Source organism: Heterocephalus glaber, unplaced genomic scaffold (assembly GCF_053883595.1).
Source record: "Heterocephalus glaber isolate CG9 unplaced genomic scaffold, H.glaber_assembly_v1.0 deba00001610, whole genome shotgun sequence".
NCBI classification, from domain to species: domain Eukaryota; kingdom Metazoa; phylum Chordata; class Mammalia; order Rodentia; family Bathyergidae; genus Heterocephalus; species Heterocephalus glaber.
Window position 1 is genome coordinate 30,904,252 of NW_028258381.1, and position 19,443 is coordinate 30,923,694.

The window sequence follows — 19,443 nt, forward strand, 5'->3', positions numbered from 1 at the left end:
AAGTAGCACTATGTGTTAGTTACTTTTCTCTCATTGCTAAGACAAAGTACCCAACACCCAAAATTAAAAGGGAAGAAGTTTACTTGGTTTACAATTTGTAGAGGTTTCAATTCATAATCACTCTGGGATGCCAAACAAGCATTGCAGAGGAGGAACAACATGGGTTGCACAAGGCAACAAAGGTTACAAGGGGAATTTAATAGTGTCTCCCTGCCCCTTTTACCTTATTCAGACTACTTAGGGCAGGTAGCACTCACACCCTTAATCCTAGTGCCCTTGAGCCTAGCATTGCATCATGAATCAATTTCAACTTCACACGCTCTAGATCAAGCCTATGACCACATAAGGCTTTGGGCGGGGGGGCATCTAAACTCAAACCATAACACGCTGTATCCAAAAACACAAAGATCTTAAAACAAGCATTTAGTATCTCACAGATTCAGATCAGGATTCTAGAGGTAGTTTAACTGAGTGATCCTGGCTCAGTGTCTTTCATGAGGCAGCGATGTGCCAGGCAGGGTTATAGTCATTTGAGAGCTCAATGGGAGAGGAATCACCTCCATGCCTACTCCATGACTACTAGTAGTAGTGGATCTCAGAAAATTCATATCCAAACTCACTTACATGTCTGCTAGAAGTCTCCATAATTTTTGACACATGGGCTTCTCCACAGGCCTGTTTCATCCCTTGGCTTCTTCCAGAATGAGGCCAACCGAAACAGAAAGAAACTGCCCAAGATGGAAGCCACAGCCTTTTTAAAAAAATTAATTTTATTGATACAATATAACATTTTAGGGATGCAATATAATGACATTCATATTGAAAATTTGTACCTTTACATAATCTCTCTTGGTTCTTATTTTTCCCCTTTCCCCTGCCCTCCCTTCAACCCCTCCATCCCTCCCTATTTACAAAGGCTTTGTTTCCATTTTTTCATTTTCTCATATTAATTCTATTCCCTTCTTTCCTCTCCCCTACCCCTCCCATTTCCCCTTCCCCTTTGCCCCTTTTCATCTATTTCACATTACCTATTACACCTTTCAGTCCTTATTTACACTTTCAGTTTCTCATACCAGAGAAACTATTCGGTATTTACACGTGTGTCCTATTTATTTCACTTAAGAGTATCACCTCAATGTGCATCCCTTTAGCTATAAATGTCTCTAATTTCTCATTCTTTAGGGCTGAATAGTACTTCATTTAAAAAAAAAAAAAAAAAACACCACATTTTCTTTATCCAGTCTCCATTTGATGGCCAACTGGGCCCTTTCCAAGTTTTAGCTATTACAAATTGTGCCACTATGAATATGGGTGCACATATATCACTGTGGTATTATTCTTTAATTCTTTTGGAAAGATACCCAGCAGGGGAATAGCTGGGTCAAATGGGACTTCTAGTCCTAGTTCTTTGAGGTATGGCCATACTGATTTCCACAGTGATTGCACTAGTCTACACTCCCACCAGCAGTGGAGCAGGGTTCCTCTTTCCCCACAGCCCTGCCAGCATTTGTTATTGGTTGACTTCATGATCGCAGCCATTCTTTCTGGGGTGACATGGAATCTCAGCGTTGTTTTCATTCATTTGCATCTCTTGAATGACCAGTGATGTTGAACATTTTCTCGTGTTTATTTGCTATTTCTACTACTTTGTCTGAGAAATGTCTGTTCATTCAAATCAATAAATGTAATATACTATATTAATAGAGCCAAGGACAAAAACCATATGATCATCACAATAGATGTAGAAAAAACATCCAACAAAATCCAAGATGTATTCATGATAAAAACCCTACAAAAAATTGGAATAGATTGTCTCTACCTCAATCTGATAAAAACCATCTATGAAAAACCAACAGCCAATATCATACTAAATGGTCAAAACTGAAATCCTTCACACTAAAATCATGAGCAAGACAAGGATGTCCACTGTCACCACTCCTGTTCAATATAGTTTTGGAAACATTAGCCACAGCAATTAGACAAGAGAAAGAAATAAAAGGAATGAAGATAGGAAATGAAGAAGTCAAATTGTCATTATTTGCAGATGACATGATACTCTAATTAGAAGACCCCAAGAACTCCACAAAAGTCTTCTAGACTTAATCACCAAATTCAGTAAAGCAGCTGGATACAAGGTCAACACACAAAAATCAATAGCTTTCCTGTACACAAAAAACAGACTCACTGAGAGAGAAATGGGGAAAACAATTCCTCTCACAATAGCATCCAAAAAATTGAATTACCTAGGAATCAACCTGATGAAAATAATCAAAGACCTCAAAAAAAAATCAAAGACCTCTACTCTGAAAACTATAGCACTCTGAAAAAAGAGATCAAAGATTATATTAAAAAATGGAAAGACATCCCTTGCTTCTGGGTAGGAAGAACCAACATAGTGAAAATGGCCATAGCCTTTTTATAATCTAACATCGCTAATGACAATCTCTTTCCTCTTCTCTATTCTAGTCATAAGTCAATGAAGAATGAAGAGATTTCACAGAGTTGTGAATGTTAGGAGGCAAAGGATAATTGGAAGTTCTCTTAGAGGTTGTCTATCATATTAAAAAGAAATTCATAGAACCTATGCTCAAGCAAATTGAGTGCTGAGTAAATAAATCCCAGTCTATCTTGAGGAGACTCATACTTATCATGTCCCCTAAAATAATTGGCTAACTGTATCGTAAATATACTGCTATTTATCTTGTTCTGTGACAACAGAATTACAAAATAGTTCTGCTATAGTATCCTGAAGTATAATTCATAATTATAGTAATGATAATGGCAAAAATAGAAAAAAAATTCATGTAGTTATTTATTTAATAATGGCGTTATTAGTAAAGCATGAGATCAGTAACACTCCAAGCCTTTAAAATATATTTCTATCTGTATTTCTATATATCTATGTGTGATTTTGGACCTGCATTAAAAGTTTGTTCCAAAAGATGTTACTGAATTAAGAAAGACAAGTAATGTCATTCTGAATTCCACATGCCAGGTACTGTATTATTTCACACATGTTGTTATACTGTTCACCCCCACCAGAGCCCTGCAATACAAGAAACATGGCATACATTGTAAATGCTTCACCTGAAATATCTTAATTCCTGAACACAGTTTGATTCCAAACAGCTCCAAAACTCCTTTATATGAACTATGCTGCTTTGTTAGCCAGTAAGGCATGATTTGGGTATGTGGTTCATGAAATGTGGCCTTAAAGGTACTGTTATTATAAGAAAAGTAAGTGCATGTCAATTTCTGTATAAGTAGAACCCAAATTGGCTGTCTTGATTGTTTTTACGGAGCCTTAGCTGATACTGGCATTAAACTTAATTATATAACATTACATGGTTGTACAGGGTGCCTAGAAAAAAATCACATAGGGTCTCATAGTCTCAAATATTTGGGCTCCAATAGACTAAATCTGATTTCTTCCCACTTTTTCTGACTTTTTTTTATTCTTTAATTTTTGGGCAGGTAAGTCTGGGAAATGACCTCAGCTTCCTAAACTCCTGCTATGTTTTGATCAGAATTGAACTACACTGAACATTCTAAAATCAGAACTCAGAAAAAGCAAATGTCTGCAAATATACAAGGAAAACCCTGTGCTTAGGTAAAATAATCACAGCACAAAACAACCCCTGGCACATTCAGTCACCTCATCTTTGACAAAGGTGCCAAAAACATACTGTGGAGGAAAGATAGGCTCTTTAACAAATGGTGTTGGGAAAACTGGTTACACACTTGCAAAAGATTGAACCTAGATGTGTATCTATCACTGTGCACCAAAATAAAATCAAAATGAATCAAAGACTTGCATATTAAAACAGAAACATTTAATCTGCTCAAAGAAAATAGGTAAAACTCAGGAAGACATAGGGATAGGTAAAGACTTTTAACAGAACTCCAATTGCACAAGAAATAACATAAAGAATTAACAAATGGGACTATATCAAAAGAATCTGAACAGAAGAGGAAACAACCAACAGAGTGAAGAGAAAAACTACAGGAAGCAAAAAAAGTTTGTGCCAGTTACTCCTCAGACGGAGTACTAAAATTTATAAAGAACTCAAAAAATTAGACCCCCAACATAATTCAATCAAAACATTGGCAATTAAAATGATCAGACACTTTTCTCAGAAGAGGAACAAATGGCCAATAAATAGAAGTAACAAATGTTCATCACCTCTGGCCATTAGAAAAATGCAAAGTAAAATGACACAGGGATTCCATCTTACTCCAGAAAGAATGCCTATCAAAAGACAAATGCTGGCCAGGTTATGGAGAAAAGGAACCCTTCTACATTGTTGGTGGGAACATAAACTAGTACTGCCACTGTGGAAATCACTATAGACATTCCTCAAAAAATCAAAAATAAATATTCCATTTGACCCATCTATTCCCTTTCTAGGGATCTTCTCAAAAGGGTTAAAGGTATCATATCACAGTGATACATGCATATCTATATTTGTAGCAGCACAATTCATATTAGTTAAATCTTGGATGAGGCCTATATGTCAATCAACAGGTGACTAGGTAAAGAAAATGAGGTATTAATACAGAATGAAATACTTCTCTGCCATGAAGATAGATAAATGTGAGCCATTGTAGGAAAATGGATGTACCATGAGACCATGATGTTAAGTGACATAGATCAGACACAAGCTTACATATTGCATTGTTTCTCTTACATGAGAAATCCAAAGTACAAATAATTTAATGAGAAAAATAAAAGATGTATAATAGGAAACAGGAAGATAAAGCTTTTGCAAATGAGAAAGGTATCTAAAGAAGGGAGAAGGGGGAGGGGAAGAGAAGTTAAAAGAGTTAAGATGTGTTATGTACTTGTACCAACACCTCATGATGAATGTAATCACTATGTACTGCAAATATATTAATAAAATACATATGTAAAAATAAATAAATACAATAAAGTAAGTAATGCCTGAAAAAAAAACAAAAGGATGATCTGGTCAATTTATGTAGAGCTAAGAGATTGAGCACATGCTATTGTAAATGTGGAATGATAGTGTTCATCAAGGAGAGAGGAATGATCGCTCCTCATTGCCTTTTTGTAGAAAGACAGTTTTGATTAAGAGCAACCTAACAATTTGATGATTATGAGCAGAAAATTTGAAAAATTTTCCAATCACAGCAGCTCCTATTCAGCTGGAATGACTTTGTCACGATGGGGAACATGATTATCAAGAAAGCAACACAGAAAGTTTTAGTGGATCACTCCACTTGTGAAGCACAGCATATCCAAACAGCAGACAGTTGTTAAAGCAACACAGATTTCATTGTAAAGAACTAATTTAGGATTTTCTCTCTCTGAATAATTTTGAATAAAATGTATCCGGAATGCATGGTGGGGTATAAAACAAACAACTATTACTAGGAGGAAGAAGAAACTCTTGATTTGGGCCCTATATTCCTGATGGGCTCACATATCAGGCCACAGAGCCTTTATCAACTGAAAGATGACAATCAGCTGTAAGAGGAAGAGGATCACAACCATGGTCATCATAATGACAATCATCGAGTAGTTCATGATAACAGTTTCCCTGCGGTTGAGATCTCTGTAGAACTCAAAGCATCGCTGTTGTTCTGAGTGCCTCGGATCTGTGCCATATTGTAAAAAAAAAACTGGCAAAAAAATGAGGCTACCCACTGTCCAAATAGTAACACTCAAAACTACTGCATGGTGCCTCTTCAACTGTTGCATTTGAAGTTTCTTGAAATAGATGAGCAATCGGAAGATGACAATGGCCACATAGAAAACAAAGGTGAAGTACATATGACTGTAAATGATGCTGCTGACCATGCGGCAAGTAAAGGATCCAAGGCCCCAGGTGACTGAGAAGTAATAGCTGACACTGAAGGGAAGGCTCACCAGCAGGATGGAGTGCAGTGCTATGATATTGAGGACAAATGTGGCAACCACTGATTGGCTGTTCCTTTTAAACATCATGCATGACATCATAACCATTCCAGTAGTGCCACCAAGTAAAACCACGCCGTAGAGTATTATCAGAATAATCCTGCAATACATATCGCATTGTCCTAACTCTGTGTTTGAGACATTTGCCAGGATGGTTGCATTGATTATCTCCATGTTTTGCCACGAGGATTTTAGAAGATCATAAAACCTTAAATCAAAAAGTTTACAAAGTTGTGATGAATATATAGTAGGTGAAAGTATATAGCCTAAGCATTTATGGTATTGAATTTTGCAATCCTAGACAATTATTTACAAGCCAAAAAATTTTATCAGAGATTCTATCCAATAATTCAAATATACTGAAAATATAGAAGAGACTGAAATAAAATAGCAAAAATAAGTTTAAATGTCAAGCTCAGAGCTGTGCACCTCGGTATTCTACAGACAGGCATGTTTCTATACATATATCAGGATAAAAATTAGCAGGAGATACATTAGCTTCAGGTGCAAAACTTAAGGAAGGGCCAAACAACTCAGTTACCCAAATAAATAAAATTTTAATGAAATATTTTAAAACCAAAGTGAATGCAAAAATTCATGATGAACAAAATGACAAAATTTTAAATAAAATCCGGATCATATACGTTCAGTACACCTTCAGGTCAAGCTTATGAAGGTCAACTGTCCTACTGTCAAGCAAACTAATTTGGGATAGTATAGAGAAAAACCACATAAATCATATTAATTATTGTAAAAAGGTGCCCCAGACATCTTTTTCGAGTAATTTCTCTGAGCAGCTTTTAGACAAGGAGCAGCTTCTAATACATATTTCCTGCACCCTTCTCCTCTTGGACTTGAATCTTTTCTTGCACTGCGGTGCTATAATTTGGTGGAAAGACAAAGCTTAAAAGTGGGTTAGTTAAAAAAAAAGAAACAAAAGTGGGTTAGTTGCTATTTGAGTCTTGCAGCTGTGAGTTTAAGGGACAATGATCCTGCACCAGTAAGAAGCCAGAGCACTGGGTACCCGCCATCGTGCAAATAGGAGCCAGTCCTGCCACTTAGTTGCTGAGGGACTGGACATAAGTGCCTTTAGCTTCATGAAAATTTATCTGAGAAATAAGAAAAGCTGTACCACCTGCATTAAAGATTTATTTTAAAAATTCAATGAGTCAGTGTGTTTGAGACAGTTTTAGAATTTAAAAATATATATAAATGTTATGATTTGTAAGCTAAAGCAAGAGAACACTTTTTGTACCTTTCTCCTTGTTCTAATTAGAGGCAGATCCACAGTGAGCTTACATACAATTGATATTGCATCAATAAGTATATTATAAATCTCTGACTATTTCAAAAACTTTTTTAGACCTTTGTTCTGGCAGTTTGAGTTCCAGGAAGCAATAGCTTGCTTTTGTCTGCAGAAATGTCTGTGTTATTTCCCCACAGAGCTCCTGCCCACCTGGCTAGGGCAGAATCTAATCATTGGTATCCGAATGAGAAGTTATCCTACAGAACAAATCCAAATTTCTTAGACTTTTGCCTTGGCTGCCATGGAATCTTCTTGGAGAGAATAATTATATTTTTTTTTGTTTGTGAAAAAATCATATGAGATCTAGCATACTTAGCACCCTCAATAAAATTTTATTGTAACTTATAAACATAATTACAACTTGCATTACATGTTAAAATATGCATTTTAATAAAGTACATACACATAAGGTTTTTACGTAAAGCAATATAATTTTGTATACAGCAAAGATGATATTGATTTAGTTATAAATTTTGTTCAAGGCTGAGCAGGCATGATTTATGTTTGAAATTATTTTAAAGCAATGAAAACCTAAATTTTTGATCGATTCCACAGTTTAAATGGACACACCACCTAAGGCAGTGTTGGGAAACACTGCCACATCCTCCTGGCTAATAATGGGCAGATATTTAAGTCTACAGTTCTCTCTTCTGCAATAAAAAACAGAATTATAATAGCTAATTTGCAAGATTTTTATGAGATGTTAAGTCAAAACCAAGAAGAACCTAACAGATTCTCTGACTCAACATCATTTTTCACTCTACACTGTACACAAAGATATTACATAAAAATAAGACACAAGATTTTATTCTTTTTGTTCCCTCTCAGATTCATCAGACAGATATTTACATTCATAAGGTAAGTTCATAGGGAAGGAAGAAGTTAGATATCACTTTTCTTTTCCCTCAAGACTTTACCCTTATGACCACAACACCATTCCTAATATCACCTTTCAAAAGCCTACAATTCTACATGGGTTTTGTTCATTAAAGCCAAATATTGAAATTTTTAGATACTCACTGTACCCAAAAAGAAATGGCCACCCAAACTACTTACTATCTCTTCCTCTTATGATTGGCTTCTGAGGGTGATTTAAGGTGTGCTGGTCCTTTGTGGGTCTACATCACGCAGGCAATAAGCCCAGTTTGCTGGAACGAAGACTCCAGATGCCACAGCAGTCAGGCGAATTCATGGAACAAATGATGTACTCACCGAGAAGAAGTTCAAGTCTTAGACAAAATTAAGCAGCCAAAATGGGTCATGATAAACCATCCAAGCCACAAACGGATGTTTATCACTACTGTGTGTTGTGACACAGAGAGAAAATTATTTTCTAGAAGACTTTCATCTTCACTTCTCAATGACTTAGTGTCCTCATTAATGTGAAAAAAATTAAATGGTTTTTTCCAATGTTGTTTCTCTTCCTACTTTCATGTACTTCCCAAATATTTCACATTCAGAGTAACAATGTGAATGTTAAGGGGGAAGTACTTTCTGTGTGACTTTTGTATTCTCAGGGTGAGCTCAAAATATTTATATACTTTACTTCCAATTTCTAAAATCTCCCTTCTCTCATTGTATCTGCCATTTGGAGATATGGTTCTTTGGAAGCTTGATCCTCTGGCAATGTAACTTCAACAAGGCTCATTCTTATTTCCAAAGTCTTTCATTTTCTTACATGAACCTTCTCACTTTCAGTCCTAACTTCATAGACATCTTGAACTGTCCTATGAGATCAAAGCCTAATTTTAATGAAGTATTGAGCTTAATAGAAAACAAAGACAGCAAAGAAACAACACGCCTCCAATAGTTGGAAGTAACCATAGCTCAAATCTTATTATTGTTCAGCTATGGAAATTAAAAAGAATTGAAACTTTACCACCTGTAATGCATGTTTATAATGGCCTACATTTATGTACCAGCTGATAAAATTCACATTTGCTTTGAAAAAAAAGCAAGTATTATCCCTACCTGCACCATCTGCTACCTGATCACCCAACAGCACTTGTGGCCACAAAGATATAAAACAATAGCATTCAAATGTAATGGAGCCATATGCTTAATTATTTTGAGAAAAAATCTCAATGAAAGATAAAATTTCAGCTCTTTTTATGAAAGTCGGATTTGTACCAACTCAACTCAACTGGAAAAAGTTCATATGGAACCAATTTTTCAACCAATTTTAAACATCTCCCCTTAAATCAAATTAATTCAAAGATACAAAAATCTGGGTTGTAGGCCCAGATTTGAACATATTATCTGACAATCCTTATTTTTCAGATAAAATGTGTTCCTGGAGTCTACAGGATAAAGTATGTTCCCATAGAAACCATGCTATATTTAGGGGTTGCTTGTCTGATGAAGGACAAACTGGGAAATAAGTTGGATGAAACCAACATTGGAAAATAAAATAAAACTCAACTATGATTCAGGCCTATGAGTCAAACACAAATGAATTGTTTACATCAATGACATAGATTTCTGCTACACGGTCTGTATATTGTATTTGTAACACAGCTAAAAGAGTCCATATATTCCGCACTTTCTATCATGGTCAGAATTCAGCTCCTTCTCCTTGGGAAAGTGACAATAGTTTAAAGAAAAATAGTACATCCTTAATATGAGAGCTTAGAAGTTATTTACCCCCGAAGAGTGCAATTTTATTTAATAGATGAAGCCTGCGGAATTCAGAGTTTAGGATATTATCACAAGGCTACAGATCTGGTTAGGAAGTAGATATGGATGAAAACCAAGATCCCCTGTTCCAAATTTTCATTCCCACTGCACCATGATGCACACAATGTGAGGAATTTCGGATAGTCTCTGAGAGGCATGTTAAACATCTATGGCTGAATTTTCCACCTTCTCCCCTGGAATCTTATTTTTGGAATGGAACTAACTTTCAACTGGAAGCATATTTTTAAATTCTACAGAATCAAAATTCCTCTTTAAGTATAGTTTTTCCCCCTTCCAAACTATTAGGGTAAGGTAGAAACAAATGATTAGCCTCTGTTAGTTTTCAGAAGACAAAGTCAAGCAGGTCTCAGCAGGAGCAGTTTGGAAGCTGCTGCCACCATTTTTCCTGGGAGACACCTTAGAGAGGGCCATGGGAGGGCAGCCCTGCCCCTGAAGTAACAGGATGGAGATGGCTTATTGTCTTTAGCACTATGAAAGTGCTAGCGTCATTAGGATATCCTTAATTAAAATATTCCCAGGAAAGTGGTAACAAAATTAGCAACTGCCGTTCTCAAACCTGTTTATACTCACAAATTATAAACCAACACCTTTAAAATTAGAGGGTTGGTGCCATGTTTGGTCCAAAATACCCGGAGACTGAGCCAACACTGATAATGGAGGCAGCATCTGGGACCTCACCCTTTTTTTTACTCTAGGCACCCACTTCTTAGTCTCTATTTATTCATCTTCCTATGAATGTTTGTGTACATTCGTTTTCTCCCTCCCAGAAGTGACAGAATTTTCTTGCATGGATACATGAGATGTGGAATGAGAAGAGTCCAGATCAATCATCCCATCCTTCCCCTCTATTTGGCAGATGAAAGATGGAAACCCAAGAAGAGCATTCTATACCTCTCCCCCAAGGAGGATGACCCAAGCTAGTATTTCTAAGCATCTTTAGGGGTTAAGCAAACAAACATATTTTTTAAAAAAACAGCCAAGCATTCTGACATTTATTTTCTGGCTGTATAAAAATCTCAAGTAATAAAACCATAGTTGGTACAAGAAAGTCTTATTTAGTTGGAAATCATGGTTATTAGTCTTTAAATACATATACAGTCTTCTCTCTGTTTCCATGGGCTCCACATGGGTGGAATTTGAAACTGAGATGGAAAAATGTTACATCTATATTGAACATGCATAGGTTTTTTGTTTTCCTTATTCCTTAAACAATAAAACTTTTCGTAACATTTATATGGTAGTAAATATTGCAGGCAATCTAGAGATGATTCAAGAATATGAGAGGAAGATTGGGGTACACATACAAACATGACCTCATTTTAGGCTGGGACTACAATTAAGTGGCGACGAGCCTAGCTGGTCTGGTCTCTTTGCAGGGGTGCTACAATATCTTACCACTTTGGAAGCATCCCAGGGCAGGAGCACATTCAATCAAGATTAAAGCTTAGCACACACCTGTAATCCCAGCACTCTTAGAGGCTGAGGCAGGAGGACCACAAGCCTGACCCCATCCTGGGCAACATAGTGACTTAGCAAAACCCTGTCTCAAAATAAAAAAGAGCCAAGGATGTAGCTCAGTGCAAAGGGCCAGGGTTCAATCCCCAATACCACAAAAAGAAAAGAAGAAGAAGGAAACATTTTCTTCAGTTTTGTTCAAAATAGACCTTTCCTGTCATTTTTCATTTCAGATCTCTAAATGTACACTTATTATCTCTTGTGACTTAGGGCTCCATTCTAATTTAATTATATAAAAAACAGTTTACTTCTTTGAAAGTTAGGGTACAGTGGGGTTTACTTTTTTCCTCATCTTTATTCTACTCCTTTATGAAAGGAAGACACTATTGCCTCAGAGCATAGGAAAGGAACTATCAGTTCCACCAACCCCTATTTAGATAGACACTAGACCAAAAACAAGACACAACTCAGATTAATAGATTAAGCTCAACTGTCTTCTGAAATGAAAATTATCTTAGAGTTCTGACATCCAGAGGGAGTTCACAATGTATTTGATTAATGTGATAAGGAGGACATGGTGAAAATTCACAGAAAGCACCTTCTTCGGGGTGTTGCAACATCCAGAATTGCTCTAGGTTCCAAGCATGCATCTGTTGCTGTAGTGTTGAAGAATTAACCTGGAAGAGCCACAATTCTCAGCTGTTACTGCACACCTGAGTCACCTCTGGTCTTGTTCTGTCCCAGCTTCTGATTCAGCAAGTGTGTGAGGGCGGACAGAGCCCCTGAATCTTTAACTCACACCTGCACAAGCACACTTTGTGTAGCCAGAACCCACCCTACACCATTAATATGGCAGCCATTTACCACGTGTGGCTATTTCAATTCATCTACACTCTCTAAAAGTTCACAAGTTACTTCCTCATTCCCATTAGCCACATTTCAAAGGCTCCATCTTAGAAACTTCTTTGACATCCGTTTACTAAAGAAAACACGATTGATTAAATAATTCCTAATTGCAGTGATCTCACCTCATCTCTTTTCTGGCTATGAGCTGCCAGCTGCTATTTGGAGGATATAGTAAACATTGGTTGGAAAAGGTTATGTGTTTGGAACCCGGAGACCTGGGGCTGGAAAGAGTAGAGAGCATGGTTATGGAATCCAAACATGAGAGTATTTTAAAAACAATGTGGTCGGCAGGGTCAAATGCTGCTGAAGGACTAAGATACTGAGGTTTGAAAAGTGTCCCTGACCATAAGGAAATGGGCAGAAAAAGAGGCAGTAGTTGGCAGACTGCCACATTGAACAAGGATTTGGAGGGGTTGGAAGCTTTCTGTTTATTCATATAAGAAAACTCAATAGTGCCCATCTTGGGCCACTGGGGATACTGGTCAGGGGGAGACATTGGTTCTTAATGCTCTGATCAAAACAGGCCCTGCAGTGACCTAATTTGTGCTTTGACCATCAAAGACGTCAAATAAATACCTTTAGCCATTGAAGATTTCAGAGTCTCCATCCTAAGGCACAGATCATAAGCTTCCAAAGGAACATCACATTTCCTTCTGACTCATTAGAAAAATAATTACTTTTTTTTATTATACCAGTGTCTACAGAAATCTTGACTCTTTTGCAGTCTCTGGTTAGGATGGAGAGCAATTGTGCTAATCACTTTTTACTCAAAATCTCCCCAGACCTTTAAAAATCATCAACCCTCTCTTCAAGTGGAGTCCGTGCTTGATAGGATTTTGTGCATTGAAATCTGGGACCTTGTTCAGAGCTTGAAAATTAGTTTTGATTAGGTGCACAGGCCAGCCTCCTTTTAAAGGAAATAAAACTCCTTAAAGTTGCATTAATTGCCCTATTATTAGTAAATAAAACAGAACACAAAAGTTTATAGAAGGCAGTGGTAAGCAGGGCAGATTACATTTTTCCCATTGCTGCAGCACAAAAGCCCGCAAGGAGACTGACACGCATCACCTGCTCTGGTAAACAAGGCTTAATTTCCGCCCCCACCAGCAGCTTGGACACTCTTAGAATAGTGCCTTCTGGGTAGCTCCTGACTGCTACCAAACCATTGCCTTGCAGTGCCAAAGGACAGCTGACATGTCACTTGAATCAGACTCTTGGGACAACAGGAATCTGAGCTCTGAAGGAATCTGACCACCTCCATTCTCAGCTGAACAGAAATCACAATAACCACCCTCCCCTACTGCTGTGCTTGTATTCCTGCTAAAAATGTATAATCATAGGTTGATAAGCCCCAGTAACCATAGCTACAATCCATAACTCCTATCATTAGTTAGCCCTGTGCCTGACAAGTAACTGCAACTCCCTGTGTGTTCTCAAGTCTTTTCCATAACTAGTAACCACAATTCCTTTTCACTGACCTCCCCCCTTATGCCCAGGACCCTATAAAGACCTTACAGCCTGTACGAGAGTAGCTGGTCTGGTCTCTAGTGTCAAAGCAGTCCCTCTCAGGTTTGTTCTGGAGTAAACCTGTCCTGTGAGCTCGTACCTCTGTTTCGTTTCCTTTTTCCTAACAGGCTCAGATGCACATCATGTGACTTTGGATGAGCAACAGAATCTTTGAATCCTTTTTATTTAAAAAAAAAAAAACAGCATATAATTTTTTCCCCTGACCCAAAAGGGTGAAACTCATAGTTACATTAAGTGAACCTTCATTCCCAAAGCCTGTGGAGCAGTGTAGACCCAGCTCTTGGTACAGTCCTTTCTCAAAAATTAGGGTAGGGTTTTCCACTTTGGGAATTAAGAAATCTGAGCGTCTAAGGACTGATCAATCGCTCTGTGGGGACTTGGCTTCGTTACAGACACTGGGGAGAAAGATGGAGACAAAGAAGGCAGGACTGAGAAATAGACAGCAGCTAAGGAGCTGGCCCCAGAGAGGCTGATGGGCTGTCAAGGACAATCCTGCCTGGTGAGAGGGATAAGGAGACAGCCATCCCGATGACAAGTCAAGACATGAAGGGACAGGGAGAGGGGGAAGCAGAGATTTCAGCTTTGGACCATAGCAGAAGTGCCTATATTTCTGACAAGGCTCCAGGTCATTCTGATGCAGCTGGTCAGATAACCACTTGTAAGGCTGGTGGAAGCACCTAACTCTTTCATTCATCTTTCTAGGCTTCTATGCTTTTGGCTGGGAACAACCAAAAGAGCTAGACTTTACTCCAGGGACATAAAAAAAAATTGAAGTTCTAGAGAGAACATGGAAACACAGTCCCAGTCTGGTGGGAACCTAGCCAGGAGTGTCACATTGAACAAGTCCTACCCCATGTCCTGCCTGATCACTGGCCTTCAAGGCAGGGTTTAGAGACATATCCAACTGTAGGGAAGTCTGGGAGTAGGGACACAACATGTATAGAGAAGCCTCACTAGGTGTTTGTAGCAAAGAGATGTCTTCAAATAACAGACAGCCAAAGCAAGAGTCTTGAGTAAGGTGAGATATTTCGTACCCTACCTTACAAGAGGGGAGGGTGGATGGCTGCAGGAAGATTCTGCCAGAGCATGTAAGGGTGGCAGGATTCTGGGCTGGTTTCCCTGAGAGTCACATGACTTCCTTCTCATGGCTACTGAATGTGACTATTCCTTCAATGTTCAACCCCTCTCACTACCCTCTGGGGAGGTAGGAAAAGGCACGATATAACTTACATTTCCTGGAGACCTGCCCAGACCTCTCTTCCCACCTCCTTGGACAGCATGGATTATGTGTTGATCCTTCAATCCATCTCAGAACCAACATGGTTCCACTTCCTGTGGCTGGAGGAGGGTCATCCTTCTCTGGGGCTTTTGCCCACCATTTCGGGGAAGAATTGTGATGCAGTCATCAAGGAGGGAACTGGAAGGTTGAAAAAGCAACTGATGGTGTACTTATTCATCTTCTGCAGGGATTCCACATGCAGAGAAACAGTCAGTTCCAGCTCATTATCAAATGGCACCATATGGCTATAGTCAGTTATAGTCAGTTCATTATCAAATGATCCGGTAAAGTCATGGTCAGAAAAATAAGCTCTAAATATAACCCAGAAGACTGCTAGTCTTTCCTCCACCCTCTGAAACATGCCTCCACACTGGCCTGCAGGTCTTGTCCATGTGGGTTGAAACCTTGTATTTTCATATGCATTTTATCATATATATTTTTAACTTAGATAGTTAATCAATTTCCTTTTTTTTAGGACCAAAGATTCCTTCTTCAAACTTCCTTTTTCATTTTTAACCAAGACTCATTTCAAGACTTTGGACCTCTAAGATGTTTCTTCCTTATGGAAAGCATCTATAAAAGTGCTATGTACATAAGTAATCTGGTTTCTTTTCTTTTCTTTTTTTTTTCCTTTGAGATGGCATGTTTTCTGTATGCCCACAGGATCACTTACTCCTCGTGATTCTGTAAATCATGTAATTTAGAGACAGAGAAACAGACTGCTTGGTTACAGTCATGTTTCATAATTTTAATGTCTAATTTGTACTTCTAAAGCTATGTCTAGAGAATAAATACCAGCAGTAAGAGTCTCTCAGCTGACTTCTGTATTCCTTCTTTCCCTTTTCTTTGGCAAAATTAAAGAAATGAAATGTAATCTCAATTTCAAAACAATCTTAAGTTTGATTATTGAACGCAGACTATTTAATATTTTTTAGCAAGAAAATGATATTGCAGAACAAGTAACCATTGCATCTAAAAATCTATGAAGAAACCCTGATGGCTGGATAATAAATGAAAAAATTCCAGAAGAATAATTGTTGAGAGAGAACATAGAATCATAAAACCGTTAGTAGTCAGATGAAATTTACTACAATTTAATCCAGTCACTAATTTTACTAGGTTATCAGAGCTAAGGAAATAACAAGCTTCGCCAAAACCAAACAATGAGGGCGGAGAGACAGACCACTCTGAACTTTTGCGGGCTTTTGGCGGAGTTCTGCAACAAGCAATGTGGCAGCCATACACCAGTGTGTCCCACTTTAGTGCCTTGGAATCAAGAAACACAGTCACATTCACATCTTACAGTATCGTCAGAATAAATTCAAAATGTGTTAAAGTCCTGAATGTAACACCTGCAAACCAGCAAACATAGGAGAAAGCTCCTTGACATTGATGTGATGTCAGCAATGATTGTTTTGAATATTATACCCAAAACTAAGACAACAAAAACAAAAATAAACAAGTAGAACTACATCAAACTAAAAACTTCCACAGTAATGGAAACAATCGGTGAAATGAAAAGGCAGTCTATGGAATGGAAAAGAATATTTCTCAACCAGATATCTAATAAAGGACTAATATCCAAATTATATAAGGAACTCAATAACAACAACAAAAAACAACTTGATTGAAAAAAATGGGCAAAGGATCTGAATATACAAACCTTTTTTTCAAAGAAAATCTACACATGGCCAACAGATATATGAATATATGAAAAGGTGCTCAACATCACAAATCACTAGGGAAATGCAAATCAAAACCTTAAGAAGGTATTACCACCTGCCTATTAAGACGGTGATTACCAAAAAGATAAAGACACATTATAACTGTGTTTGTGAGGATGTGGAGAAAAAAAATGAAACCTTATACACTCTTGGTGGGAATTTAAAATGGTACAGCTCTTATAGTATAGAATTTCCTAAAAATCATGAAAATAAAACTGCCATATGGCCCCTCTATTAGGCATATATTCAAGGAAATGAATCCCCACATTATAGCCATGGGAACAACCTAAGTGTCCATGGATAGATGGATGGACCAACAAGCTGTAGTATGTATCTATTCAACAGAATACTACTGAGCCTTAACAAAAGGATATCTTGCCATTATGAAAATATTGATGAACATGGAGGACATTATGCTACGTGAAATAAGCCAGACACAGAAAGAAAAGTATGGCATGATCTCACTATGTGGAATCCAATAAACTAAACAAATAAACTCACAGGAATAGAGTTGGGGCCACTATTTGCATTTTGAGGATGTTGGCCAAAGAGTACCACATGGTATTTATGTAAGCTAACTATCTAGCGATCTAATATACAGCAGGATGACTACGTTAGTAGCACTGTGTTGTAAGTTGACAATTTTCTAAGAGAATAGATTTTAAGTGCTCTCACTACAAACAAAAAGAGGAGAGAATGTGTTCATTTCTTGTATAGTAATCATTTTACTGTTTGTATTATATCAAAATATCACACTGTACATTTTAAATGTATACAGTTTTTAGAAGTTCTTAAGGCCTAATTGTCAAATTCTATAGGCCATAGTGAAGAACGGGGGATGTATCCCACCTGTCAATGGCCATTCAACTGCTTTTGGGTTGCAGGCCACTTTGAAGCTCTAGTGACAACTATAGACTCATGCACTGAGGTACATATAAGAAATCTACCAGGCCGGGGATTTAGCTCAGTGGTTGAGCCACCTGCCACTCAAGTGCAAGGTCCCCAGTTCAATCCCTGGTACCAAAAAAATAAAAAATCTACAACCAGAGCTGGGCATGATGGAGCACAGCTATAATACCAGCTACTCAGGAGCCTGAATCAGGAGGATCACAAGTTCAAGGACAGCCTGGACAATTTAGCAAGACCTGTGCATGTGTAACATGTGTGAGACCCTAGGTTCAATCCCTATCGATGCAGTGTTAGAAACAATTTCAAAAGAACCGTAATTCTCCAAGGTTAAAGCCAGAGAAGACAGGGTTAGACTTGCCCCTATTTGGTTTCTAATCATTCTTTTTGGCTGGGTTATACCTACTTCTCTGCACACCTTCTTTACTTTAAAAAACTTTGTCATGTAAAAGAGAAAAGTGATCATAGTATGTAACCTCTAATGCCCCTATATTATAATGGTCATTCATTTAGGATACAATTTTACAGAATATAAATCCACATCTGAGAGATCTTTTTCTCAAACATTTAACAGACACATTAAATCTTGCCTTGTGTTGTAATTCTGCTATATGTCTTCTGCAACTTGTCTCTAATTATTATTATCCTCTGTAAATATTCATAAATACCCAGCAACGCATTTTTCCAAATCACCAGATAAAAGGGAAAAGAGGGCTTAGTTCCCACTCCTGAGAGATGAAAAACCTTTGAAGAGTTCCAAATCTGATCACTTCACCCAGTCGTTGCTTAAAGTGACCTCAATTCTTTGGCAAAGTTCAAGTCTCCTTGCAAAGAAGACCTTTGACCTTCTTTCTAGGTGGTTTCTCTTTCCTCTGGTTTTGCTCTGATATGTGTATACATATGTGCTGATCTTTAGTAACAAGCAGTTATCTTCTACCTGTCATGCGTAGTGGCAAGGCACATGCTTTCAGCCACAGATCACTGGGTATGGTCACACCTCTGTCATCTTCTTGCTGAGTGTCCTTAAGCCAGTCACTGAACCCCTCAGACTTTCACTTTTAGCACCTGCACAAAGTGAATAAGAAGATAGGTTCATAGTGTTATTGTCTTGGTCGTTTTCCTATCACAGGGAAGAGCACAGTGGAAGGGCAGGGTAGGGGGAAACTGCTCACATCATGGCAGTCAGGAAACAGAAGCCAGATATCTTCCAGGCCAAATCCCCAGTGATACCCCTCTTCCAGACCAGAGTCTACCTCCTGGCAACACATTCACCTCTGAAGTCCTCAGTGAACCAATCCACTGACGACTAAACCACCCCCACGATCCAATCACCTTCCAAAACCCCAACTCCTGGACATACGAAATTTGGGGGGACATTTAGATCTAAATCATAACAGCTATGTCACTGCAAATGTGTACAGAAGCAATATATAACATCTCTTTAATAAAAGAAAACTCCTGATTGCCAATGAGCTAGGAGGCAGTAATAACAGTAACAGAGACAACAATCCACAAACCCTGAAGCTGAGAGAGACTGGCATTGCCCCCCGGTCCTGCTGGGCTCCTGTCCAGCTGTTCAATGATGCTGCACTTTCCAGGATCAGGGGCAAGTTCCACAGGATAGAGTAAAGCAGCACCAGTTCTCAGCTTCACCCAGCAAGGAAGATGAGGCTTCAAAAGAAACTAAGTTGACAGATATATTGTT

General features: G+C 38.1%; 1 protein-coding gene across 1 annotated transcript; it reads right to left on the reverse strand.

Moving 5' to 3' along the window:
• Positions 1–1,008: 1,008 nt before the first annotated feature.
• Positions 1,009–8,871, reverse strand: LOC101715521 (putative G protein-coupled receptor 141). The gene is given in 2 exon segments (XM_087196406.1): positions 1,009–6,146; positions 8,301–8,871. A coding segment is annotated over 1 exon segment (888 nt). The 5' UTR covers positions 6,113–6,146; positions 8,301–8,871; the 3' UTR covers positions 1,009–5,224.
• Positions 8,872–19,443: the final 10,572 nt, after the last annotated feature.